The 26,890-nt window shown below is 47.9% G+C and overlaps 2 protein-coding genes across 6 annotated transcripts in view; one reads left to right on the plus strand and one right to left on the minus strand.

The window, feature by feature from the left end:
* Nucleotides 1–282: 282 nt before the first annotated feature.
* On the plus strand, nt 283–18,162 carry ADPRS (ADP-ribosylserine hydrolase). 2 transcript variants are annotated; one of them, XM_072979763.2, is made up of 6 exons: nt 283–603; nt 1,951–2,047; nt 2,919–3,126; nt 4,397–4,581; nt 4,685–4,785; nt 17,510–18,162. In XM_072979763.2, the coding sequence occupies exons 1-6, from the start codon at nt 318–320 to the stop codon at nt 17,620–17,622; spliced, it is 990 nt and encodes a 329-aa protein (XP_072835864.2). In that variant the 5' UTR covers nt 283–317; the 3' UTR covers nt 17,623–18,162. The 2 variants fall into 2 exon arrangements, with proteins under 2 accessions (XP_072835864.2, XP_072835863.2); XM_072979762.2 differs by lacking the exon at nt 17,510–18,162 and adding an exon at nt 6,178–9,235 and having other exon boundaries at nt 289–603.
* COL8A2 (collagen type VIII alpha 2 chain) overlaps nt 7,795–26,890 on the minus strand; it is a 119,917-nt gene continuing 100,821 nt past the window's right edge. For 3 of the 4 annotated variants that reach the window (XM_020808864.3, XM_072979760.2, XM_020808865.3), the window contains 2 exons: nt 23,741–23,929; nt 7,795–12,436 (listed from right to left, as the gene is read on the minus strand). In XM_020808864.3, the coding sequence (XP_020664523.3) occupies nt 10,512–12,436; nt 23,741–23,909 (2,094 nt within the window). In that variant the 5' untranslated portion in view covers nt 23,910–23,929 and the 3' untranslated portion in view covers nt 7,795–10,511. Of the gene's footprint in view, nt 12,437–14,123; nt 14,189–23,740; nt 23,930–26,890 lie in introns of those variants that run through there. The other variant, XM_072979761.2, reaches the window with a different exon arrangement.

The following is a 26,890-nucleotide window of genomic DNA, read 5'->3' on the forward strand; positions in this document are numbered from 1 at the left end:
CGCTTCTTATTTCCTTCTCCTTGGGTGGCAGCCTGTGGGGTTATTTTAGAAAGGGGTATTTCCCCCTCCAGAGAGGAGAACGGGGTCTGGACTACAAAGCCCAGAATCCCCGACCAGCCAGCCTAGGGCGTCATCGTCGTCTTTATCTTCCCCCCCCAACCCCCCCCAACCCCCCCAGGAACGTCTCCGTGCCCCAGAAAGGGGCGGCGGCGGGGCCGTCAGGGGGCGCGCTGAGGCCTCCTCAGCGGGCAAGGCTTTGGGCCCGCCCGCCTACCTGCCTGCGAGTGCGCGTGCGCGTCTCCGAAGGGACGCCTAAGATGGCGGCGGCGATGGCGGCCGGGAGAGCGGCGGCGGCCTCCTCCTCCTCCTCCGCCCCGGGTTCGGTCCTCGGCCGGAGCCGCCGCCGCTTCCGGGGCTGCTTGCTGGGGGCCCTGCTGGGCGACTGCCTGGGCGGCCGCTACGAGGCCTTGCCGTCCGTCGACGGGCCGGAGCTGCTGCGCTTCGTGAGGGGCCTTGGGCGGCCTCAGAGGAAGCCGAGGAGCCCTGAGGGAAGAGACGCCGCCCGGGCGGAGGAGGACGAGAAGAAGAACGAGGAGGAGCCAGGCAAGGCCTGAGGCGCCTTTTCCTTTATTTACCTCACCCGAGGGAAAGAGAGAAGGAAGCTTATTTAGTTACTAATTAATCCCTGAATGAAGGGGGTAGCTATCTTGCCGGCGCCCCTCACCCCCCCCCGTTTTTTTCCTGTGAATCCCTCCCAGCCGAGGTGGGGCTGTGTTTAAAATTTTAAAAAAAAAACCCTTTTCCCTCTTCTTCCCCCTCCCCGGGACCCGTTGGGAAAGGGAGGCGTTCCTTCTCCTCAGGACAAGCCCCAGAGAAGCAGGTGTGTGTGTGTGGGGGGGTCTGTATGAATGTAACCGGGGTGGGGGGGGCGAAGAGGGGGTCTTTTGGGACCTGAGCGGCTCCTGAGGGGCCCGAGGGAAGGTCCGGGGCCTTGTCCTGGCCGGTGACCCGGAGGGGCCCCTTCTCGGGTGGAAGGGAAACTATTCCACCTTTCTTCCTTTCAGGTTTTTCTTTTGGGAGGGGGGGTTGAGGAAACCACGGGGGGGGGGGAGAAGTGGCTGACAGATGATAGACTGGCATTCTCTGTGGAGGGATTGCACAGCAGAAGCTTTGCCTGGAAACACCCTGGCTTGCTTTTGGTCTTAATAATTTTAAAGTACATCTTGAGTATCCAGTCGGCTGGGATTTCCTAAAATCTCTTTTAAGGAAGAGAGGCCCCCACCCTGTCTCAGTTGTGCTTTATTTTGATGGCAGGAGACCTTGCATAATGCCTGAGCCACATGCTTCCCATACTGGGCATGATCTATGTACATAGAGATGGCTTTACTAAGGAACTGATTGATAATGAATATTTAAACACCTTAACATGACACGTCTTGGTAATTTTTCCCTCCATCCTTTAGTTTATGGGTGGGCATTTTCTTTTGATTTTTTTTTTTTACTATATCAATGTTTATCACACTTAACATCAATGATTTGTATGTTTATCTAAACACAGTGCAATGTATTTAATGTTAAGAGATAAAGAAACTTTGTATTTTGGCCAAGCTTTTTTCTTATTTTTTTTTTAATTAAACGTAAATAGCTTCAAGAAGTTGGGGGAGTATTACCATTCCCAGCATAGCCCTGCTTAGGTTAGGGCTGTGTGGAAGACTCGCATCGGAGTTCCAGTCTGTCTGTTGAACATGAGTAGAACAGAAAGGATGTCTATGATACATAAAAAGGGGAAAGAACAAGCATAAAGAACCTGTGTGTGTATAATTAGATAGGAAACCACCACCCCCAGTAGCCACCTTCTAATCAAGCAATCAAGATTTGTATGTGCCATAACAAGGTCTGTAAAGTGTTGGCTTACCATAGCCTTACCCTTCTGTCTTGTTCCTTGCCTAGAAATCCTCTCATACAGCGATGACACGGCAATGACCCACTGTGTGGTGAAGTCCCTGATGGCTAAGCGGGACTTTGATGAAGTGGATATGGCAAAGCGGTAAGGAGACACCTGAATTCAGCCTCTCCGTTTCTGGCATAAATGAGATGTAACATTTAGAAATATTTTGCTTGGCTTGGTCAGTAAATTGGGATTTTCACTAAGCATTTCTGTTCTTGAGCTTTAAAGATGTTTCTCCATTGTGCGAGGCTGGAGTATGCAATGAGTGACTTGTGGGTCATATGTGTTCCCGTCTGCTTTTGTGGTTCATAGGACCCCGCCCCATGTCTAAAAAAATGAAGCGTCACATTTTCTGGGGCCTTCTAGGAACACATCTGAAATCACCTTGTATTTGCTTTCCAGGCATTTCTTTTAGGTGAAAAGGAAGGAGGTTAAAGAAGAGGTGTATTTTGGGTTGCTTTGGGGTTTTGTCATAGTAGGTAGTGCAGCCTGCAGTGGGCCCTCCAGGGGACAGAATTGGCCCCCAGACCCTGAGATTGCCCAACTTGTTGTAAAGCAAGCTGCAGAGAAGCGTATTGGAGCTTCTTCCATGCACATCTCAGACTCTCATTTCAGTGTTCTCCACTGTGGAGTGGAGAAATTTCAAGACATGTTCTAGCCATGGCTTGCTTCACTGTGTTCTTGGAATGAATAAGGGGAATCCAGAAGGGTCCCTGTCAAGAGTAGCTTGAGAAGGATCTGTATGCATTGAGAGCTGAAGTGCTACCATTATTCATTTGATTAACTGGTATGATTAGTAAATTTACCCATTTGGTGGAAGTACTTCTCAGTGAAGGACAAATATCCTCCAAATATACCTTGAGTGCCTTTTATTCAGACACCCTAAGCTCCTGTCTTTTCCTGTTTTTAGCGCCCAATAGCCCACAGATATTAAATGGGGTGTGTTATAACCATGTTCTCATCTGGACAGCTTTGCTGAGGAATACAAGAGGGACCCTGGCCGAGACTACGGAGCTGGTGTGATTACCGTCTTCAAGAAGCTTCTCAGCCCGAAATGCAGCGATGTGTTTGAGCCAGCAAGACAACAGTTTAATGGGAAAGGCTCCTATGGGAACGGTGGTGCCATGAGAGTAGCAGGAATCCCACTGGCTTACTCCAGTGTTCAAGATGTAAAGAAGGTACACTGGTTCCTCACCTCATATTTTTGTAATGTAGCGAGAGAGATAGGCTGCAGTCTGAGGTATTTCAGTGCAGCCAAAGTATCCCCCAGTCTTTTGTCAGTCTGCTTTGGTGTCTCAGTTATCCTTACAATAGCCTATCTTCAGCTACATGTTCTCCTTCTGTTGTCCTCTGTTGATTGCAGTGCACATGGGTTGTTCCATAAGGATTTGGCTCATTACATTTTGAAGGAATCAGCTTCTTTGTGATTAACTAGTGTCGGTGCAAAGAGCCTTGTGCCACAGTTTTTAAACTGTAGCATTGCAGCCAAAACTCTGCTCCCTCAGCTATTGATATCACTGGATCTGACAGCTGGCTTGAGGCTGACTCAGCCTTCCATCTGTTTCAGATTGGTAAAAGGAGTATCCACCTCAGTAGGGGGTTGAGGATGCATAGCCTGCATAATTAATTTAAAACATGTAAATTGCCAAGATAGTGTTTTAAGCACTATGGGGTGGTATATAAGAAGTACTCTTTGCTTTAGTGTAAGGGGGGGGGGTTCCTAGGGACTGCTGTCTGGTGGATAGGACTGGACAGTAAATGTGAGGTGACATAGAACAGGTGCCATAAAGCTCATGCAAGGAATCTACCACATACAGTGCTGAGGGCAAAGCAAAGGAATCTCCAGCCCACAGGTCTGTCACAACCCCCTGCAGGTTCTCCAGAAACCTCATCCTATGAAAAATCTGTGGTTCCTTCCATCAAAAATTTAAGGCAGAAGCAGGGACGTCCCCCTGCACTTGCAGAGAATCCTTATTACTGTCTTTGAGCAGAGAGAGCAAGAAGTCCTGGTTGCATGACCAGCTACCACTAACTAGTTCTCAGTCTGGGATGCAGCTGGCACTCCTGCAGGTACCAACTGAGAGCCGTTTGCTCCTCTTCTTCTGCAGACGAACAGGGAAAGTGGAGAGGAAGTCATTTTCCTGTATCTTGCTGGATTCTCCCTGGGATGTCCTGAAAGCCCCAGCTGAGAGCAGATCCTTCTCCCTCCACTTTCTCTGCTTAGGGAAAGAGACAAAACTGTTCTTCTGCCTTTCATCTGAAGTCCTGTCTGGTGCCCCCCCCCCCAGTGCAAGGGGTCTTGATTGATTGATTGATTTCCTACACCTGCATGTGCTCCAGGAGTTGTCAGAGAAGATGCGAGGGCAGGTGTGAGTGCAGTAGACAGTGTTGGTGACTACACCACGTCAGGCTTGGCTTTCCCTGTTCTTTTGTCTCCTGCCTCTGCAGTTTGCTAAATTGAGTGCTCAGCTGACCCACTCAAATTCTCTGGGTTATAATGGAGCCATCCTGCAAGCTTTGGCCGTCCACTATGCCCTGCAGGGGGATCTAAACCGAGACCAGTTTCTGGAGCAGCTGATCGGCCACATGGAAGACGTGGAAGCGGATGAGAAGTCTGTGGCTGATGCCCAGATGTGAGTAACATCTGCCCAGAGCAGGTTTGCGTTTATGCTTGGAGGTTGCACAGGGTGGCAGCATAGCAGCTTGGCACACTTGATGTCATTCTCTCATCTACAGGCTGGGCTATGAAGAATTACCCTTTTCAAAACGTCTTAAAAAGATCAAAGAATTCTTGGAACGAAGCTGTGTGCCCAGTTCAGATGTGGTACTAGAATTAGGTATGTCTCTCTCCGAGTGCAATCAGTCCACACACAAACACACACACCCCTGGTTTTGTGACTGGGAAATAAGAGATCCGTAATTGTATTGGTTTCTGCATCATAGTTAGTAGTACTTATTATGTGCTGTCAAGTTGATGACCAGGGTTTTTAGAAGAGTTTACCATTCAGTTCTTCTGAGGGCCCTCTAGAACTGTGCAGCTTCCCCAAGGCCACGCAGGCTGGTTCTTAGTGCAGGAAGTGCAGGGAAGAATTTAACTATTGAGCCCGGCTCTGTCACCATAGACCCAACTCACTGAACTAGGTTCAGAGTAAGGACATATACATAATGCGGGGAATGAGTTTGTGCGATGGAATGGACAGGCCGGAGAGATTCAAGACAAAAACAATCATTACTGTGGAGCACAGTGCCATAAATCAGGATAGCAGTGGGCAATGCGTCTTTCTGCTGTGTCCTCTCCACCCCATCCCCCCGCTTCAAGTCCCTTTCTCTCTTCATCTTCCTTCTGTGGCAACATGATGCTAGGAGAGCAATAGATACTACCTGCCAGAAGTCCAAATGGCTCTCCTTTCAGAGAAGTTTTCAGGGAAAGCTCAAGACCATGTGAGTTCCTAGAGTTGCAGGTTGCCCATTTTTGCAATAGAATGATGCAAAAGCTGAAGCATAAATAATGTTTAAAAGAGATCAAATGTACTCCTAGTTCTTTGGTTGGGCACCTGCCACTGATAACTGGAGAGCATTTCTGAATGGAGAGAAAGCCACACTCCCACTTACCAGATCTTAGCAAATGATATGCGTTGTAGATATAATGTTTGTGTAGATTTAGGTGAGCCTTTTGATTAGTGCTCTTAGTTTTAAGACAGACTGGTGGCCTTGGCGGGCTGATGGTCTGGCTTGATAATGTTATCTCTTTATGGCCCCCAAATCCATGGCTTTGTCTTTTCACCTGTCACTGATGTGATGTGAGGCTTGTGCCTTACCAGTGGAAACACCACCTTGCCACAGCAGAGCCTCTTCTCAGGCACTGCTTTTGCTGTTGAGAGAAGGGGGGCAGGGGGCATTCAGGCTTGGCACTAAGAAAGCCCTTTACTCCCTCTCTCCATTTTAACGGGATCTGGAGAAGATTTTGTTTCTACTTTTCTCTTGGTCACACTGGGGCATGACTGTAACTACAGTCTAATGCAGTGGTGTCGAACTGTGGCCCTCCAGATGTTCTTGGACTTCAACTCCCAGAAGCCTTCACCACCACCTCTGCTGGCCAGGATTTCTGAGAGTTGAAGGCCAAGAACATCTGGAGGGCCACAGTTCGACACCACTGGTCTAATGAGAGCCTTTGAATGGATGTTAGCTGCGTCTGCTGCCCCTCACTAAAAGGAGATTTATTTTGCCAGGGAATGGCATTGCAGCTCTTCAGTCTGTCCCTACAGCCATTTATTCATTCCTGCACTGCATGGCGCATCATCCAGAGATCCCGGAAGAATTCAACAGCCTGCAGCGGACCATTATCTACTGCATCTCTCTGGGTGGGGACACGGACACGATCGCAACCATGGCGGGGGCCATTGCGGGTGCATATTATGGGGAAGAGCAGGTGCCCCAGAGTTGGAAGCACAGCTGTGAATCTTTTGAGGAGACAGAGAAGCTGGCGGACAGCTTGTACGAACTGTATTGCCAACAGGTCTGAGCCCCACCGAAGAAGGAATCATGTGACCCGGCCGTGCTGCTCATTGTATGTGGCAGAAAAGATGAAATTAATATGCCACATAGGGTGTTCCCTCAAGGAAAACGTACCTAGGAAATGGCTTAAGAGATTCCTCCTGTAACTGAAGTGCCCAAGAGGTGCCAGTGGCTTCCCTTTTGTTACCACCTCTCTCGTTTTTTTTTACCCTTTTATGATTAAATCTGAGTTGGAGTCAAGGCTCTCTGGGTGCCCTGTGCCCAAATGGGTGATGTATTCAAAAGTACGTGTCCTGAAGTTGAGCTTCTTTTGCAGGCAACTCTCGCACCATGGTGAGCGAGAATCCTTCCTTCTGGGTAACGCCAGGAGCAGAATAGGAGTCCATGCCTGGGCAGAGATGAGGATAGGGCCATCAGCACTGCTCCTCACCAGATGTAATGATGATAGCTCATGGGGGAAAGGGCAGAAACTGTTTCTGACCTGTCGGGGTAGTTTGCAGCATCTAGACAAGGAGAAAGTGGAACTTAGCTTCCGCTGAGTAACACGAGTACTCAGTCTGATTTCTTTTGTAGCAGGCATATGTGTTACCGTTAATACGGAAAATATACTGCACGGCAGCCATGATTTTAAGTCAAAAGGCCATATTGGATGGTATCAGTATTTGGAGGAAGACATGACTTACCATCTGACCAGCATCCTCCTCTGATGCCCGGAGACTGCTGGTGTGTGGCTCAATTATTTGGTAGTACAGGTGTAAATTCCACTGCTTGAGAAATCTGGATTGTGCACTTGATACCCCAGTTCAATTTTGAGATTGATAGTGCAGTTTGGGTCTGTGCCCTTTGGGATTGTGTTGTATGAGAGGGCAGGAAAAAAGGGTATGTTAGTCAGGAAGGAAAGACTCCACTGTGTCCACTGGTTTGAGAGAACAGGTAGGTGTTTTGTCCTGCTTATCTGTTCAGTGGGTTTCTCTATTTGTTTTCTAGAAAAGTAACCCAAACAGAGAGGATATATGGTGAACATAAATTCCAGTCTCATGTTTTGCAGTATGCTAATATTCCAACACACATACCTGGTAACTCCACACAAGCAAAGGCTTCGCAAGAGGTGGAAATGTTCTGTCCCCCACTGGGTGCTGTTGTGGTGGGATGGAAACTCTGCTCCAACCATCCCAGTTTTGAAAGGGTACTCAAAGAAGAGAGATGAACAAAGGATGAGGAATGAAACACGTTTACAAATACTCTGCTTTCCTTGTTTGTTTCATTTTGGTGTGTGTGTGTGTGTGTTGTTGTTTTTTAAGGTGGCAACTTGAAATACAAATCAGTCTCTCTTTATAAAATAAGATTTATTGATGTTTGGTCAATACAATCAAGTACTGTAGTTTCAGTTCAGAAGTGGAGGCCAGTTTTCGATCACAAAACGAGTGCATTTTAAAACAAATTTTACTATGAAACAGTGCATGTAACATACGTATTTACAAAACTAAAAACCCTCTATATACTAGGTTAGAAATGAAGATAGGAGAGGCAGCTGTTTTTCTTTTTAAAAAAGAGTTGGTATATAAAAATGCATGTTGTAATGCACAGTTAAAAGAAGTTTCCAAATCTGTTTGTTCTTGACTAAAACCCAACTGCCCTGTGCTTTCCAACACAAAAACACAACCTTTGTCATAGACAAATATTAGTTTGTCTATTTGATTTTTTTTTAAAAAAGCCAACCCATTACTTTCTCCTTTACAGCCTCTTCAGTCAACACTTCATCTTTCAATGAGTAATAATGAAAAATTTTGATATGCTGTGTCAAGCAGTTTTTAAAATGGTATAAATGCAGAAGGTCTATGCTCTGTATCAGAATAGAATAGGCTGCAAAACAATAGCTATGGAACTGAAATGATTTAATACCTTGTTTTCAGATAAATGTGTATTTTGTTATTGTGCTTTCTGTCTTACCAGCCAGAAAACTAGTGACAAATCTGCAAAGGGAAAAAAAGATTATCGTTTTATACAAACACAATATAAATAAACTGCATACAAGGCACACAAGAGAAAAACTTGGATTTACATGTATCTCTGCTACTGTTAGAATACTTATCCGCAACTCTTTCCACTTCAGGCAGTGTGACTTTGTTAAATAATAACACCTTTTTCTTGATCTGCTGGTCTGAAAAATGGAAGTTTAATGCTCTCCTCCACAGGAGAATTCACTTAAGTCAAAAGCACATGTCTCCTGCACTTCCTCTTCTGATATTAGGCACGTATAAAATGTATGTACTTGGCTTTCTTCAGTTTCAGCCTGTAGTGACTGAAATGAAAAGATACTGCAAGTGAAATCTGCCTTTGGCATCATTCTCATCTCCAGGAATTTAGAAAACATCAAATGGAATCAGAAATTGTGGGCCTGTACTCTTGGTGTGTCTAAATCAGGCAAACAAGTCTTAAGAGAACAAGAGAAAGAAAGAAAGCTGTTAGTCAGATTTGAAATACAGATATCCCAAATTTCAACTCCCAGCATCCTCCTCCTGGTGGTATTTTTTTACAGTCCAGAATGTGTTGTTTTTCTCTCCGATGATGCCACTCCTGTATAATACTTGTTTTCAAACTCAGAATTGATTGTATTTTTAACACTGCTTAAATACTTCTGCCTACACAGTAAACCTGGAGAAAGTTTACCCTGGCTTTAGTGATGGAATCCTGGCCCCTTCAAAATAATCTTTGCATCATGGACAGGATTGAGGTTTTTTTTTTCTCCACAATAGAAAATGATTCTAAGCATATTCTTTGTCCTGAATGAAAGGGCTCTATTATTAACAAAAGAGTTTGGAATTATGCACTGTCACTTATTGGACAGGTCCAAAGAGTTACATTGGTCCTAGACAACTGAAGTTGATTCACAGGAGGATCACAACCCTTTCCAAAAGCTGTGAATAACATTGTAACCCAGAGATAATGTTTCAAGCGTTATTGCAACAAAGTGATAGAAAAACACACTGGTCAGTGTCATTATCCTTATGTCACAGAAGTCTCTGCATGCAGCATGTTGCACCTTTTTAATACATAGATATTGCACTGTACAGAAAAATAAGTTGTTAAGATTAAGTAGCAAGTAGCACCGATGAAAAAGTTAACTGAATGTAAAGTGGCTATGGACTTCATCAAAAATTTCATGGGTGTGGGTGTTTCCACTGCCCTCAACAAAAAAAGTTTACATACCCTGAAGAAAATTGTATATTACAAGTTGACACTTTGAGGATAATACCTTTTTTCCAGTCAAGCTATAACAAGTGACTCTGCATCACTTTACTGGGATTGTCAGACAACGGCATCTATTGAACCATATGTTTTTAGAGTGCTGACTTATACATGATCAGTACTTAAATACAGAATTATCAAAGGACTATGAACAGATATTTTAAGGAGTCCTTTAAAAGGGGGGGGGAGGGCTGTGGAAGTCTCTGGTTTTGGATTACGTTTCACTTGTCATTGTCCCCTTTTCCGGATTACATCCTGGTGGGATGCTTTAGAGATAGGGTGAACGACGTGGAAAAGGTGCTTATGCAGCACATTCCACAGTGAGATATTTTACCCTTTAGGTTCTTGATTTTCTCCCGAGAGAGTAACTCGGATCACATTTTGAAACTGGAAGCTGAAACATGGACAGATGCTACAGCTGGAAGGAGGTGCCTTAAAAGGAACTTCACAACGTGGGATGTCATGGCCGCAGCTGCATCCCCCATGCACGGCCATCTATCCAACGCCTTCAAGTGTGCCTTAGAGAACTGACTGGCAGCTAATTCCCAAGGTTAGCATCTGGGCTTGATGGTGCAGTCACTAGAAGAGAGTAAATTCCAGAAACGAAGATGGCACTGCAACAACCAAATGGTCTCCTTCCAGTTATCTCCTCAGCTTGGTTAGGATGGTTCCCCATCCATCCCATCAGTACTATCTTCCCAGTGACTGTTTTGTATTTTATATATATATTTATATATATATATATTAAAAAGACACGTTCATGGCCAAAGTGGATAGAAGTAGTTGCACCCAATAGCTGTTATGTGGGACAGAGGAGGAAGCCGGAAAAGGAGGAGTGGATGTATTCGGTGGAGTACAGGCCGTTGGCCTGATCCGACGGCATCTGGACCCAGACTTGGTCGTTCTCTCTGAGTTCAAGCACAGCGCTACCGGAGGCTTGGTCCAAGTAGCCCTTTTTGTACTCGTCATAGGTGTAGGTGGCCGGCACGTTGTTCTTATAAAGCGCCACCCAGACGTTCGTTCCTTTCACGTGGACGTGATAAGCAAAGTAATAGATGCCAGAAATGGGGGCAGTGAAGATCCCTGTCACTGGATTGTAGCCATTCTGCCCGTTGTACAAGGTCCTGTCGAATTTTATGGGCATTCCTGAGGCTGGGAACGGCGAGGTCAAGATGGCGGTGAAGGCTGGTAGCATCTGGGCAGAGAGCTCCCCTCGGCCGTACTGGGGCTTCCCGGGCTTGCCGTTTCCCAGGACTGCTCCCTCGACGCCTCCGTCTGGCAGATGGAGGCCAGCGATTCCTGCCCCGTCGAATACCCCGGGTGCACCCGGTGGCCCGGGTGGGCCCGGCGGCCCCGGCAGCCCGTTTAAGCCCGGATTCCCAGGCACTCCGGGTGGCCCAGTAGGGCCGGCGATGCCTGGCTCGCCTGCTTTTCCAACTCCTTGGGGCCCTGGGAGTCCAGGTTCCCCTTTCAGGCCCGGCAAGCCTTGAGGGCCCATTGGACCCGAAGGGCCTTGCAGACCGGGTATCCCCGAGGGCCCTCGGGGCCCCGGCTGCCCTGGGATACCTGACTCCCCCTTTGAGCCCATTGGCCCTGTAAGGCCTGGCACCCCCGGCAGCCCCATGAAGCCCGACTCTCCTTTGGGACCCGTGGGGCCGGGCATGCCTTGCGGTCCAGGCAGTCCCCTTTCCCCAGGGATCCCCGGCTTCCCCACAAAGCCACTGGGCCCTTGGTCCCCCCGCATACCCGGGAGCCCTGCAGGCCCGCTGGGGCCGACGTCGCCTTTAGAGCCGGGGATCCCGTGTTTGCCCGGCAAACCCATGGAGCCCGGAGGGCCTGGCGACCCAGGGATGCCGGGGGGCCCCATCTCGCCCATCTCGCCATCCATGCCGGGCTCGCCTTTGTCTCCAATGATCCCTGGGACACCTGGTTGGCCACGGTCTCCTTTTAAGCCAGGCAGCCCTGGCTTCCCATATCCTGTTGGCCCAGGCATGCCGGGGAGGCCCCGCAGCCCTGGCTCCCCCTTGGGGCCCATTGGGCCTTGCAGGCCGGGCATGCCAGCGGCCCCGGGCACGCCAATGCCATCCAGGCCCGGCGGGCCACGTGGACCCACCGGCCCAGGCTGCCCAGTGATCCCCGGCTGTCCTGGAACTCCAGCGTCACCCTTGTCACCTGGAGCGCCGGGCAAGCCGTCCAGTCCCGGTTTCCCAAGGGCAGCAGGGCCAGGAGGCCCCGCAGGGCCGGGGGCCCCTCCGTTCCCTCGGGCTCCTGGCAGCCCCGGCTTCCCAACCCCATTTTCCCCCTTCATGCCCCGCTCGCCACGAGGGCCGGGCTCCCCTTTCGGGCCGGGCTCCCCTCGGAACCCTGGCAGTCCCGGGCTGCCCGCTGGGCCGGGTTTCCCCGTCACAGAGATGCCGGCCGGGCCAGGCAGCCCCGGTGGGCCGGGCAGGCCCCTTGGCCCTTGCTCCCCTCGGAGGCCAGGCTCGCCTTTCATCCCAGGCATTCCTTTCATGCCCGCCTTGCCAGGGAGCCCTGGAATGCCTGGTTTGCCAACGCCCGAAAAGCCTGGCGGGCCAGCGGGACCCGGTTGGCCGTGAAGTCCTGGCTTCCCAGTGCCCGGTTTCCCAGGGTATCCAGGCGGGCCGGGTGGTCCTCTTGGGCCGGGCTTCCCGGGAGGTCCAGGTTCTCCTTTGAGGTCCATCGGCAGCAGTGGGGGTGGTATGTCTGCAAAGAGAAAAAGGGCTTGAATAAAGAGGGCAGCAACCTCAGGGGCCGTGAAGCCCAAGGAGGTGGAGCTGGAGCCTCGCTCTTCAGCTGTGGCTACGGGTACCTTTCAATTTACACCAGGGGTTCCCAGCCTTGGGTCCCCAGATGTTCTTGGACTGCAGCTCCCAGAAGCCTTCACCCACTAACTGCTGGCAAGGGCTTCTGGAAGTTGCAGTCCAAGAACATCTGGGGACCCAAGCTTGAGAACCACTGCTTTACACCTTACTGCACAAAATGGTTTCTATTGGGCCAAGGGGAAGGCGGTACAAGAGCAGCTGTCTATATTTTCAAAGTTGTCCCTAAACATTTGAGCTCTGGAGCAATTTCTGGAGTTGCTTCTGTAACAGTTCTGTAACCTTAGCAAAATAAGAAGAGGTCCAGTTCTCTGGCTTCCACAATCAAAAGGGAGCACAGGTGAAGCTTGAAGGCTTGGCAAATGATGCTTGCAAATGATGCAGCTGCATGATGACATGAGAAAACAATGTTCAGGGAAGTGTTCCTGGAGGCAGGTCCTGTACTGCTGAGATTAAGTTCTTTGTCCCCACTTCTTGGCTCTTAGAAAAATTCTGGTGGATGTTTCAACTTAGCCGTGTGTGTGTGTGTGTGTGTGTGTGTGTGTGTGTGTGCGTGCGTGCGTGCGTGCGTGCGTGCGTGCGTGTGCTGTTGAGTGGGAGAAGGCCTGCTTCTGGAGCTGAGCTTTATGATTCATCCAGTATTCCTCCAGCCTTTATGTCCACCATATGCATTACACCATGGCTTCCATCAGCCAGCCATGGCACCTAGTGGAGGGTTGGTTGCCCCATCATAATCGGGGTTTGGGGGCAGAGAAAATACCTCTTTAAATCATTTGCATCTGCCTATGCCAAACTAACTTAAGTGCCCACTTCTGGGTAAAGCGCGCAGATGGTATTAACAGAATATCCCTCCCTCCAAACCAGTAACTGGGTATATGGAAGAGGTACGTATGTTTTTTTTTCCTTTTCTGATCAGAAAAATTAGTGCCAGATGTTCTTGATCTTACTTTCCTTCCTTGAGTTGAAACGTTTTGCAGCTTATCTGCATACCCAAGGCTTGCCCGTGTCCACTGCCACATGGGTGTCCCTGGGAATCCTAGCCCTCCCAGCTTTTGCCACTGTAACTGTGCAGGCAAAGAAAGAACAGTGCAAGCTTAAGCAGCGTCCCCCTCCCACTCCACGTTGGCATCTATAAACAGGCTGTCCCAAAGAAAATTAGTTCAGTATGTCCCTAATGCTAGTTTGAAAATAACTCGTTTTCTTGGTCAAGTTGGGTATATATGAGAGTGAGAGTGAAATTGAAAGACCAAAACAAAACTCATTCATTTGAAAGAGAAAGGAGGATGTTCAGAGGCAACTTGCCAGCCCCAGGACAACATAGTACAATGAACATGGTTGAAGAACATGTTTTCTTAAAAATAATCTGAGCAAATTTTGCTCTTCTGTGTGTAGAAAGATATGATTTCGTTGTCACTATCCTTGTGAAATCCTATCTACTCCTAGTAGGATTTAAAACAGAACTATGTAGTTGCTAGGTTTTGTATCCTTTAAAATGGGATAACTGTCATTGTTGCTTCTTGGCTCTATCCTACCATTTTTATCTTACACTAGGATAAGGGAAATCCACTTACAACTGCCAAACGTCTCCTGCAGTCCAGTCAGTAAACCGCGGGTTTATTACATCTGATTAAAAGTTCTGAAGAACACAAAAGTTTGGTTTCATGGCATTTTAGTTATGTGCATCTTAATAAAGATAAAACCTCGCCATGGATATTCTTTTAATGGATCGATGCAATTACCAGCAGGCTCAGGTTCTGCTTTGGCTTTCTATGAAATACAGTGGACCCTCTACTTACGGAATTAATCCGTATTGGAATGGTGTCTGCAAGTCGAAAAGTCTGTAGGTCGAATCTCCATTGACCTACAATGCATTGAAAACCGATTAATCCCATAACCAGCGGTTTTTATTCTATTTTTGTTCCATTTGGGTTTTTTTCTGGTCTGTACGTCGATTCTCCGGCTGCAAGTCGAATCTAAATTTTGCAGCCAGAGAAGTCTGTAACTCGAAAAGTCTGTAAGTCGAGCCGTCTGTAAGTCGAGGGTCCACTGTACTGATTTCCAGTTTCTCAAACAGTTTTTATTATGCTGAATGTTTACATCACAGATATTTGCGGCGAAAATCCCAAAGAATAAATTTTGCAGACAAAGAATTCTAAATGAATTTCCCGCTTAGCTTTCAAGATTCTCTATTCTGGTTCCTCTGTATGAGGAGCAGAATACAGAAAAATGTCCCCCTTGGCAGCAAAAATAACCTTTGAACCGGCAGAGCTGGAAGGGATCCTATGGATCATCTAGTCCAGCCCCTCTCAAGGACGCCCAGTGGGGATTCGAACATCTGACCCGGCAGCCAGGGACCTAAACCACTGAGTTATCCAGCAGTTCTTAATATTTTGCTGTAATTATTTCTGACAGGAAATGATAATTTATTTTACTGGAGGCCAGGCTGTGTTGTTTTTCAAACTACTTGCCTCCCATTAAGCCAGATGGAAACCCTGAGACTTTTTGCCGTAAAGAGAATTCCTTTGCATCCGGCGAAATCGGCTTGATCACACATGGAAAAGATGGTTAGTAGAAGAGCACTTCAGACATTACTGAAAAACACCTGTTACTTTTGGTTGCTAGTGCAGAAATAAATACAACTGGCCTGGGTGGTGTCATAAAACCTACAAATTGGGTCATTCCCAGTTTCAAGGATATTGTCGTTTAATCAGATTGCCTTCGGTAAGTGTTTTATCTCAACTCTCCTCTCCCTGTACAGCTAAATCGGAGAGACTAGAAAAAGCTGTTCGCGCTGGATAGTGTAAAAATATTCTCATGGTCCTTCAAGTAAAGGATGTGTGCAGTAAGGGCAGGGCAACAGATCCCAGAAAAACTGTATTTCCTAACTGCTGTATGCTGTGGACCTTTCTGAAAATACAATAATGGTGCTTTACAGCTGGCTGAGAGAAGATAATGACTCGCTACAGGACAAGGACAGTGAGACAATCAACAACTGTACCTCCTTTTATTGGTAGCAGGCAGGGGCCACTTGACCTGCTGCCTCCTTGCAAAGAAATCCACCAAAGTTACTGGCATGCAAAAGATTTTACTGGCCTGCTGCGTTTTGGCCGGGGGGGGGGGGACAATCTAAAATACAGCAGCTTTGGATCATCCCAACGTATCCTCCTTTTGATTAACGACACTCCCCTTCCAGCCCCCTTCATCATCTTTTCCTGCAGCTGTCATCCAGCAGGCTGTGGCAACTAAAGCAAGTGACATAACGCAACAGCAGTGCATCTACCTAGCGTATACAGTACATAATGCCACCAGTGTATCCCATTTAGAATAGCACTGCATCAACAGGACAATATATTGAAGCACTAGCTTGTTGGCTGCCCAGAGACACCTCGTTGGCTACAGTGGGAACAGAAAGCTGGGCTAGAGAGTATCTTGGTCTGACCCAGCCTCACTAAGAGCTCTGTGGTGCAGTGATAGTGTAGTGCTACAGTCAAGCCTCTGTTCATGACGTGAGTTTGATCCCGACCAGCTCAAGTAGCCAACTCAAAGTTGGCCCAGCTTTCCATCCTTCCAGTTGGACAAAATGAGTACTCAGCTCGCTGGTGGTGGTGGTGGTGGGGGGGCAAGTTGTTGTTTGCATAATTATGTTGCAAGCCACCCAGAGAATGCTGTAACACTATAGGGTGGCATAAAAGTTGAAATAACTTATCCTGTATGGGTAAAAAGGTTCCCCCTTGACATTTAGTCCAGTGGTGTCCGACTCTAAGGCACGGTGCTCATCCCCATCTCCAAGCTGTAGAGCCAGCGTTTGTCCGTAGTCAGTTTCCGTGGCCAGCGTGACTAGACGCAGAATGCCGTTGCGAGTTAAACCGCAGAAGCCTCTGTGCTGCAAGGTCAGAAGACCAGCCGTCATAAGATTGAATCCAGAGTGAGCTCCCGTTGCTTGTCCCAGCTCCTGCATGGGAGTAGCTGGTCCAGGGGCACCCAGTGATCCCTGTAGCTGCTACAGACTAGCTCACAAATTGTATTTCGTAGATCTTTTCATATTTCCTAGATTTAAAGGTAAAGGTTCCCCTTGACATTTAGTCCAGTTGTGTCTGACTCTAGGACGCAGTGATCATTCCCGTTTCAAAGGCAGTGTTTGTCTGTAGACAGTTTTTCCATGGTCACGTGGCCAGCGCGTCTAGACAAGGGGCATCGTTACCTTCCCACCGAGGTGGTACCTATTTATCTACTCGCATGTAGATGCTTTTGAACTGCTAGATTGGCAGGAGCTGCGACAAGCGACGGGAGCTCCCTCCATCACGTGGATTCGATCTTTTGACAGCTGGTCTTCCAACCTTGCAGCACAGAGGCTTCTGCGGTTTCACCCGCAGCGTCACCCACGTCCCTTCCTAGAGTTGAGTATCTCTAGATTATTTTATATGCATTTCCAAAAAGGTGTTCTGGGAATGCAGTGAGCAAGTCTTATGCTTGCAAGCAGGAGTTTTCTACCAGCTTGCCTCCCGCAGAGCTCAGCTTGGCAGCAATGCAGTGTTTTATGTTTACCCACACTAGCAGCAGCTCAGGGTTTGTTGCCACCTGAAGTGTGAAATGCCTCTTGAGAAATCTAAATGCAAATTGGCTGAAAGATGAGGTGGTTGGCATTCCTCTCCAGGGGGGAAAAATGAGAAGAACAAGGTATAGGAAGGCAGCAGAGGGCAGCAAAAGATCAGAGCATGATTAAAATGCATGTGTGCGCCTTTTCACCAAAAGAAAGGGCAAGAACACAGGAAGCTGTCTTACTCTGATTTGGACTTGTGATCTGTCTAAATCAGGACTGCTAAACTTTGGCTCTGGCACTGGCTCTTAGACAAGACTGGAACCTTTTCGAGCAGCTCTGCTCAAAAAAAAATCCTTGAGATTGCACAGGACTATGATTGACTCATTCATTCATTTCATTTCTATCCCATCCCTCTAGTGGCAAGCTGCTACTCTGAGCGGCTAGCAACAGATAAACCACCCACATATCCACTCGCTAGCAGAAAACACTCCAATCATAAAAAAACGACAAGAAGAAAAGAATACTCCTAAGGCAATGGCAAATTAAATTCAAGTAACAACCCTGAGTGCTCACTGGAAGGACAGATCCTGAAGCTGAGGCTCCAATACTTTGGCCCTCTCATGAGAAGAGAAGACTCCCTGGAAAAGCCCCTGATCTTGGGAAAGAGTGAAGGCAAGAGGAGAAGGGGACGACAGAGGATGAGATGGCTGGATAGGGTCACCGAAGCGACGCAACTCCGGGAGGCAGTGGAAGACAGGAGGGCCTGGCGTGCTCTGGTCCGTGCGGTCACGACTAAACAACAACACATGGGATGGTGAGACAATCATGGGGCAATTGTCCGCACTTCTCAGTACAAGACCAAGTATTCAAGTTTTCTGCATGTACAGTCTGAGTTTTCCTTGGTCTTCATTGTTCATATCATGACATTTCAACAGGTCACCATCTGAAGTCAAGAAATTCTTCCTGTTTTGTGATCAGCCCCATTTCAGATTCTTGTCTTTTTTAAAAACTAGCCTGCACTAAAGTCCACGATTCCATGCCACTATGAAAGAATCAAGAATGCACAACAATATGTCTTCAGCTTCCTGTGTTCCCACAGTAGAATGACCAGAGAGCCTTGTGCGATGGTTTTCAGAAATTCAGTATTATCTGAAATCAAAGCTGTTCCAAATTTATTTATTTATTTATTTATTTATTTATTTGATTTTTACCCCGCCCCTCTAGACCATGTCTACTCGGGGCGGCTTACAAAATAAAACAAAACAGTATAAAAATATATAAAATCATAAAATTACATATTTCAGTTTAAAACAATTAATTTAAAGAGAGGATTACCAAGATGGAATAGCCAAAAAAGAGAGAGAAACAGAGAAAAAGACTTAATTGACTGGAGGGAAGGCCTTCTTAAATAACCAAGTTTTTAACTGGCTTTTAAAAACACCCAGCGAGGGTGCCAGCCGAATTTCTGTTGGGAGGGCATTCCACAGCCGAGGGGCCACCGCCGAGAAGGCCCGGTTTCTTGTTTTTTCCTTCCGGGCCTCTCTCGGCGTCAGACCCCTCAGCCGCCCCTGCTGGCTATATCGGGTGATCCGGGTAGATCTGGGTGGGAGAAGACGATCTGCCAAATATTGAGGTCCCAAACCGTTTAGGGCTTTATAAGTGATCATTAGCACTTTGAAGTCAATGCGGAAACGGATGGGCAACCAGTGCAAAGCAGCCAGGGTGGGGGAGATATGCTGGTGTTTTCTCACCCCACTAAGGAGCCTGGCTGCTGCATTCTGGACCATCTGAAGTTTCCGCGTCAGCCTCAAAGGCAGCCCCACGTAGAGTGCATTACAATGGTCTAATCTCGAGATTACGAGCGCGTGGACTAGAGTAGTGAGGGCCCCCCGATCAAGGTATGGCCGCAGCTGGGCAATCCACCATAGATGAAAATAGGCAGAATGGACCACGGACGCCACCTGGGTTTCCATGGTAAGCGCCGGGTCCAGATGTATTCCCAAGCTGCGGACCTCACTCTTTGCGGCAAGGGTCGTCCCCCCAAAGGAGAGGGAGTCACCTATGCCGCTGACGGAAGGGCCACCCACCCTCAATACCTCTGCGGTCCCAAGCATAGGCTGCCAGATGGATACGGAAAACTGCAGAATCAGTCCTAGTTTTGCAGCCACTGAGGTGCATTACAGAAAAACTGTTTGCTGCGGTTCTGGCTGTATCTTAGCAAAACATGTCTGCAACAGGACAGTCTCCTCACTTGAGGTGCCTTGCTATTGCTTGCTACTGGAATGTGAAAAGGCAGCTGTGGAAGTCAGCTAGTCTAAAATGTCCGCAAGGTGGTGCTGTCAGCCCAAGGCAAGCGGCCCGAGTCAACTAACTGTGGCCATTACAAGGCTTATGAAACCCTTCCCATCTGTAGGTTTAACTGCATTCCTCTGGTGTACTTCTGCAACACACCTTCTGAATGGAGGCGATCATTCTTTGGGGGCACATCGTGAGAAGCGAAAACTTGCTGGGAAAGTCAATAATGTTGGGGAAGGGGCATGGCGACAGGATAAGAAGACCAAAGGAGGGTTGACTCAGTAAAGGAAGGCACAACCTTGAGTTTTGCAAGTCCTCAGCAGGACGGCTGAGAGGGGCTTCAGGAAGGCCATTCATTCATAGACTGGGTGTCACTCTGCAGCCCTTAACAACAACAACAACAACAACAACAACAACAGACCTTCTGAAGAGCTGAGCAGCTTTTTGCCCATCCTCAAGCCTTTTATATCAGGTTATCTGGGAAGTCAGATAAGGTTTTCCCTGCAGCACTCATTTCACATGCATTTTGGCCAGGCAGTCGCTATACTTTGAGGCTACTATACTTACTAGCAGCTGCTGTGCTGTATTTTGGGCCCTGGGAGAAAGTGAGACAGGTCTACCATCTTCATAGCTACAGGGCAGAAGGCCATGACGCAAATGGTGCAGTGTAAAAAAAAAATTGAGTACAGCCCCCAAGTCCTTACAACTCCTAAGTAGCAAGAGAAACCAGGACATGGGTAGATGGAATGAATGGAAAAGGAAAAGGACAATTTTTAGTTCTGTAGTACAGTAGGACCCCCGTATCTGTGGAGGATTGGTTCCAAACTCCCCCATGGATGCTGAAAAATGTGGATTATAGTGAACACTATTTTAATAGTGAACATTATACATAGCATGGTATCTGGCTCCCTCTAGTGGCCAGTTCTGCTAACTATGTCAGAAATATATATTACCAGGATTTTTCTTTTAATGTTTTCAGACTGTGGATAAGTGAATCAGGAGATACTGATTCTGCTGTATTTAGAGACACAGAAAGGGGGTTCAGAGTACAACTCCCAGGCTACTCTAGACACAGTGGGTGAGGTATTCTGAACGTTGTAGTCCTGGCAAGCAGCCAAACTTTCCCCATATTTTGCTCCGAAGGTCCTCTCCCTCCTGCTGCCTAGACTGACTGGGGTCTCGTGTCTGTCAGCAACGCAAGAGTGCACAACTGTAATTTTTTTTAATTAAAAAAAAAATTCAGTCTGTTCAGCAGCAGCAAGAAAGCACGGGAAGAAATAAACACCAGCATGGAGAGATACTTGAATCTCAGCCCATCAGCAGCCAAAAAAAGTCCCTTCTCAGTCCGGCTGCACTGGAGTTCGTGCTTCGTTTTGTTCTCCTTGGCTTCAGTTCAGATAAGAACTTTGCAGCAGCTGGGGAAAGGCAGTAAAAAGAGCACTTTCCCTCCCTTGAATGCTGCCCAGTGGTGGTTGGGTATGGGTTACCCACTTTTGTAACATATTTATTTAATATAATAATATAGACAAGAGGAGAAGGGGACGACAGAGGAGGAGATGGCTGGACAGGGTCATCGAAGCGACCAACATGAATTTGACCCAACTCTGGGAGGCGGTGGAAGATAGGAGGGCCTGGCATGCTCTGGTCCAGGGGGTCGCAAAGAGTCGGACATGACTAAATTAAACAAAGACTAGGTGGCTTATGGAATCTCTGCCCATTCTAGGAGTCTGATATTCTGCAGGTCTTCTAGAATTTAGGTATCCATTCCGCTTGGCCATAGCCTGGAAATCCTGAGAATGCAATGACCAACCTATCCGTATCCTTCGCTAGCAGGGTCTCCTGAACAATCACATCTTCAGTCTTCTTGAAGGCAATCTCACTGGGGCGTACCTGCTACGCTCTGAAGGCTGCCTGAGTCTGTTCCCAGCAGGAGCCCCAGATTAAAAAAAAAACCCAAACGGTGAGCCTGCAGCAGAGAATGCAGTCCTGCCAGCCTGTCCTCCCCCCCCCCCGCCCCCTTTCCTCTCCTTGCTGGGTGGCCTGGCCTGATGGCGTGGCTTTCCTTCGCTGAAAAGCACACTTTGCTTCCTGTCCAAACCAAACCAACACCTGCATGGAATGGCCGGCGAGCCAATCCCGGGAGGCACCCCCGAGATGTGTGCCTAAGCACCCCTGCCAAGGCAAAACCCTCCCAGCCAGGAGAAGTGCAAAGGCAGCTGGGAATTGTGTTTGAGGCCACTAAGCCAACACAAAAGGTGACTTGTTTGACATGGCTGTATATACTGCGTAGCCAGCCTTCCTTTGCTTGCCCACGGCATTGTTTCAGACCAACGGCTTGCTCTGTGCCACAGCAGTCAGTCTGCAGAGCGAGGCACAGAACCTGGGAGTCCCTTTTGTAGACCACACACAGAAACTGTGGCACCAAGAGGGGGCTCAGAGGGAGAGAAAAAAAGTTAGCAGATCCTGTCTGACGAAGGAGGAGGAGGAGGAGGAGGAGGAGGAGGAGGATGTGTCAAGTTGATTCTGACTTATGGCAACCCTTCCTAGAGTTTTCTAGGTAAAGAATACTCAAAAGTGGTTTTGCATTATCTTCTTCTGGGACTGTGCAGCTTGGCCAAGGTCACCCAGGCTGGCTTTTCTCCCAGGAGGCCCGGTGGGAGAATCGAACCCCCAAACTCTGGCTCTATAGTCAAGATCCCGAACGCAAGGCTCAATCACACGTCATAATGCTCCTGTTTTTGCATCAGGTTTGGCATACTTGAACGTGAACTAAAAACCTTCAACTGCACAACAGACACAGCTAAGCATGCCTTTTTGACTCAGCTGGGAAGTGTTTTTTTGTTTTGTTTTGTTTGCTTTTTCAAAACAGCTTCAGGAGGGTTTAGTTTTAATCCATTCTGGTCACAGTTTTTTTTTTTTTAAAAAAAATACATTTTGGCATGTGTGATCACCAGGGCCAGAGTAAAAAGTATCTGTGGACCTCTGTGGGGTTGACTGAATTTTGGGTGAAAAGTACAATGGACTGGACTGCAGAATTAACTCTTCTTCTCCCCCCCCCGTTTCTATTTTAATGTTGCATTGATACAGCGCTATGCCACTCCTAACCATATTTATATTTAAGATGAAGGATCAGACATTACAATTCTTAAACGACAGAGGAAACAACTGTTAAGCGTAGTTGTGGGCTGTGCTATAGGCTGCTGATGCTGACTATGCTGAATAAAAGCTGCTGAATCTGACATCAGCTGTCTCACACCAGGCAAACTCCACCTCAAGAAAGGTATGGTTGAGGTGAAGAGTTACGTTCCCAGTGAAGAATAAAAACTAGGAAAATCAGGATCCGGAGCACCAAAGTGCAAATACACCACACAGCTTACAACTGGACTAAAAGTTGTTCCCCGAGGATGCACACACTGACACAAAAACCACGTGATTGATTTTCAAAAACCTGAATCAGCTCCCGATTTAATACTACAGTGTAGTCATTAACTGCTAGGGTTTTCTCCAAGGCGTCCAGGCAGATATAGTTCATTGAGAATAAACTGGCCCATAAGAGGACGGCAGTATGGTTACCTCCAAGTACCCCACAGTCTCCTTGTTGTTCAGCAGCGACCATGGGCGGTTGTTCTGCAGCCGACCCACCGTGGGTACGAACACCACATCAAAAGAACTACCGCTACTGAGAAGAGTGGGCCACCCTCCCAAAGGAAGATAGTCCCAATGGTGCCTTTGGGTCAATTCCAACAAGTTCCAACTAGCATCGTGAGATACAACAGAACAGCCTCCTGCCACTTCACAACCACGACTCAGAGCTAAAATGTCCTCTTTTTACTGTGGTTCTCCCTCTAAGGGAGAGAGGCAGGGACTAGTTTGCCAAAACTATTTGAAGGTCTGGGCAATGGAGTTAGGAAAACAGTATTGGGAACTACTGTAGCCTGCCACAAGGGAGAGAAGACAATGGACAGTCCAGAATTGCATGTGTTTCCTGTATGTATTTATTTCAACTTTTTTTTAACCCCACCTTTCTCCTTAAAATGACTGTAGGCAATGACGTCTTGCCCTTTAACCATGTTTTCAAGACAGCTTCTTCCAAGAAAACAAACAAGACATCAAGCACACATGCGTAGACATTGGGCCAATCTCTGCTCTTTGGGAGAGTGAGCCAGGGAGCCTCAGGGAGCAGCTAGCTCTGGGGTGTGTGTGTGGGTGGAGGAAGTGCACACTACAAAGCAGGTCAAGAATGAAAGATGCAGGGCCGGAGACGATTTCTTCCTTCAAGTGAAAACCCTCTCATTGCCTTTCAACGTTCACTCCACCCCCACAAAAAACATGGATGCGCCAAGAGTTCCTTACCTATATACTGTCCTTTGCCTTCTCGAAACGGAGGGCCAAGGGGTCCTTTCACCACCGGCTGCATGTATTTTATTTGTCCGTAACCCCCTCCAACACCCCCTCCGGTCACTGTTGAGATGGTGACCGCTACCACCGCCAGCCACAGCGTCCGATGTCTTTCATGGAGCATCGTGGTGTTGCTGGAAGTCTCTATATGGACAAAATGGAAAGAACATAAGTTACTTGGGAAAATCTCAAGGCTGCTCCTTGGATCCCATTCACAAAATACAGTGTGTGGGTGAGATTTCCTTACATTAAAAATTCTTGGTCCGATTCCCAGTCTCCTCTCACCCCCAGCCCCAAAACCTCCCGAGTTCCTAACAGGCTGGTCCTTCTCTTCTGCAGCTGCTGATTCTTCATGGTTTCCTAATTAACTTACTGGGGTCTTCCTACCCATGCTCCGCCCTATAAAATGTAAATCAATATGCATGGTGAGAACCCTGTATCTGTGATGATTTTTCTTGGCACTGGCTGCTCATGCTGGGGCTGAACGTGCCTCACATCTGCAGCACATAGAGGTGAGGGCTGGGTTCAAAAGGAAGACTGTACTCTGTTGGCCACTTGGACCTGAAAGGGGAAGAACGGCAAGCATCGTTTCCCCCCCCTTTGCCAAATTCTCTTGTTACACACCTACTGAAAATATAAGGCTTCACTCCCAACCGTTCTCGGCTCTCGTCACTCCAGTAGCAAACAAGGCAAAAGGGGACTCTACCCCTTGGGATACATCATGAATGCATGGTTATGAAATACTGGACAACACCAGCAATCATTATGTCAGACTGCACAGGGAAGCCATTGAAATCCACAAGCATCAGCAGAACTTCAACAAAAAAGAGGAAAGTGTGAAGCTCAACAAAACTTGGCTCCTAGCTCTCAAAAATACAGCGTGCAAAAGGTCAACGAACTCTCTACCCAGCCACAAGGACAGGGGATCACTACACACAAAAGACCAGCTAATGACACCCATCAACCACAGTGACAAATAATCTCTTCTCCTTAGCACAACAATACACCCACAACAAGACACACTAATCACCCATCTACAGAAAAAGACAAAAGCCTATCTCACAGCCACAAATACTGCACTCCCAAGCCAACTACAACAGAGCACAGAGTGCTGTCCTCTGAAGATGCCGGCCACAGAGACTGGCGAAACGTTAGGAAGAACAACCTTCAGAACACGGCCAAAGAGCCCAAAAAACCCACAACAACCAATGCATGGTTAGTCCCTGTGGCACAGGAAGAGAACCTAGGCTGACATGTTCTCCACCATCAGGCGGTTTTGAAAACCACCCAAGCACTCAACGTATGCATTCCAAGTCAAGGACAACCACGCCGGAACATCTCTTGACGCATTTGTTCACCACCCACCCTCGCTAATGAGATAATCAAGAAACGAGGTCTGGTTGAATGGGTGAGTGGGTGGGAAGGCCTGAGCGGAGGGTTTATATCCCATCTTTCAACCTAGCAGGATTTCCACATATTTAAAAAAAAAGCGTGCATGCTCGGGACTTGGCTCTTGAGGCACTCCCTGATTTCGACGCCAAGGCCTCGCTGGGCTGCCTTTGAAGCCCTCTGGCTTGGAGAGGGGGCGAGAAGAACCCCCCCCTCCCCGTGGCGTTTGGCGGCTTGAAAAATGAATACGTCGGAGACAACAATTCCCTCACTCGGGGAGTGTCGCCAGAGGTAGTAATTCTGCCCTGCGATGCTTTCTTAAAATGTCAGTGGGAGTTTGTTTGGTGAAGTACTTATGAGGAACCCTGACTGCTTGGGATGCCCCATAAGGCCAGACTCAGCCTGAAGTGCCCACTTGTGTACAATTAAAGGGCTTTCTATAAACACAGCTTTCCTTTCTCGTGACATTTTCCAAGGCACGGGCTTCAAATGAGGTCTCCGCTGAAGCGAAAGTCAGCTTATTTTCGGACACCTCTATTGATGCAGAGCACCAAAAGTGCTGTGGACTAATTGAACCACAATCACTATTAATAAAAATTAGAGGCCTTGGCTTTTTCCTGCGTGGAAAAGAAGGGAAGAGGGCTGCTCCTCGGCTGGATTTGATTGGAATTTCCTGAGCGGCTTTTGGTGAAACGGGTGGGGGGGGGAGAGAGAGAGAGAGAGGAGGAGAGAAAAGTACACCATGAACACCGAGGAAGAAGAGATTTAATAGAGGGTAGCGGTGGCGAACGGCCCCACATGGAAGTGATTTTGAGCGCTATGTGGGCTTGGCGGCACCCCGAAAGAATTTCGGCAACAATGCCATATATTTTTTTTCATCTAACCCAAGTGGTGTGTTTCAAATCGCTCTGCTTTTATTAATTTTTAGCGTCGAGGACAGGGCTTCTGCCCTTACACGGGCAATCGGTGGCTGAGGCTACGGCGGGCGTTCCAACCCCATGAGGTCAACAGTTTGTGTTGGCTGCCCGTGTCCACCCTTTCCATGGTCCTCGAAAGACTGGCCTCTTGTCACTGGCAGGAGAGGCTGCTTGCGAGCAGAAGTGGCTGCTAAGGCACAGGAATTAATCCCAGACTCAGGAGACCCTGGAAGGGATGAGGTTACACCCCACCCCACCCCTTTCTCCTCCTTTTTCAGTCCTAAATTCTGACTTTTTCTGTGTAAAGGAGGTTTCACAATGAAATGGGTGACCAGTGTCGTCCTAGAGCAGGCACCAACAAAAATACAGCTCTCCCTATGTGGTTGAACCCGCCGATAAAGCAGCAGTGATGGATACGGAAGGATATCCCACTTAGTATTTATCTGTGTAATTGTAGGCACTGAAATGGCAAACAGAACAAAAGACACACACCCCCCTGGTGACCCACACTATTAGCTTAATAAATTATTTCAATTATATGTTTAGTTTATATCCCAGGATAATGTTGTGCATAAAGCTGTAAACTCTCATTTTTTTCTTGGGCTGCCTCTTTTCCCTCTGATGCAGGACATCATCATGGAGGGAGCACACCCTTCTTCCACCGTCTCCACCAAAACCTCAGCTCTCCGTTTGGTACTTACGGCGGCTCCTACCCCCTTACCTCCCACCTCATGGCCTTCCAACGGCTCACAAATCGATGCCCTGTTACCTGGCCGTGTATCCCTTCTCCCTTTCTCCC

This window comes from Pogona vitticeps, chromosome 9 (assembly GCF_051106095.1).
Source record: "Pogona vitticeps strain Pit_001003342236 chromosome 9, PviZW2.1, whole genome shotgun sequence".
Taxonomy (NCBI): Eukaryota; Metazoa; Chordata; class Lepidosauria; order Squamata; family Agamidae; genus Pogona; species Pogona vitticeps.

Coding starts and splice junctions, on each gene's coding strand:
- ADPRS (XM_072979762.2), top strand. CDS start 318: ATGGCGGCGGCGATGGCGGCCGGGAGAGCGGCGGCGGCCTCCTCCTCC. Junction 4,582..4,684: donor TCTGTGGCTGATGCCCAGAT/GTGAGTAACATC, acceptor TCTCATCTACAG/GCTGGGCTATGAAGAATTAC. Junction 4,786..6,177: donor AGATGTGGTACTAGAATTAG/GTATGTCTCTCT, acceptor TTATTTTGCCAG/GGAATGGCATTGCAGCTCTT.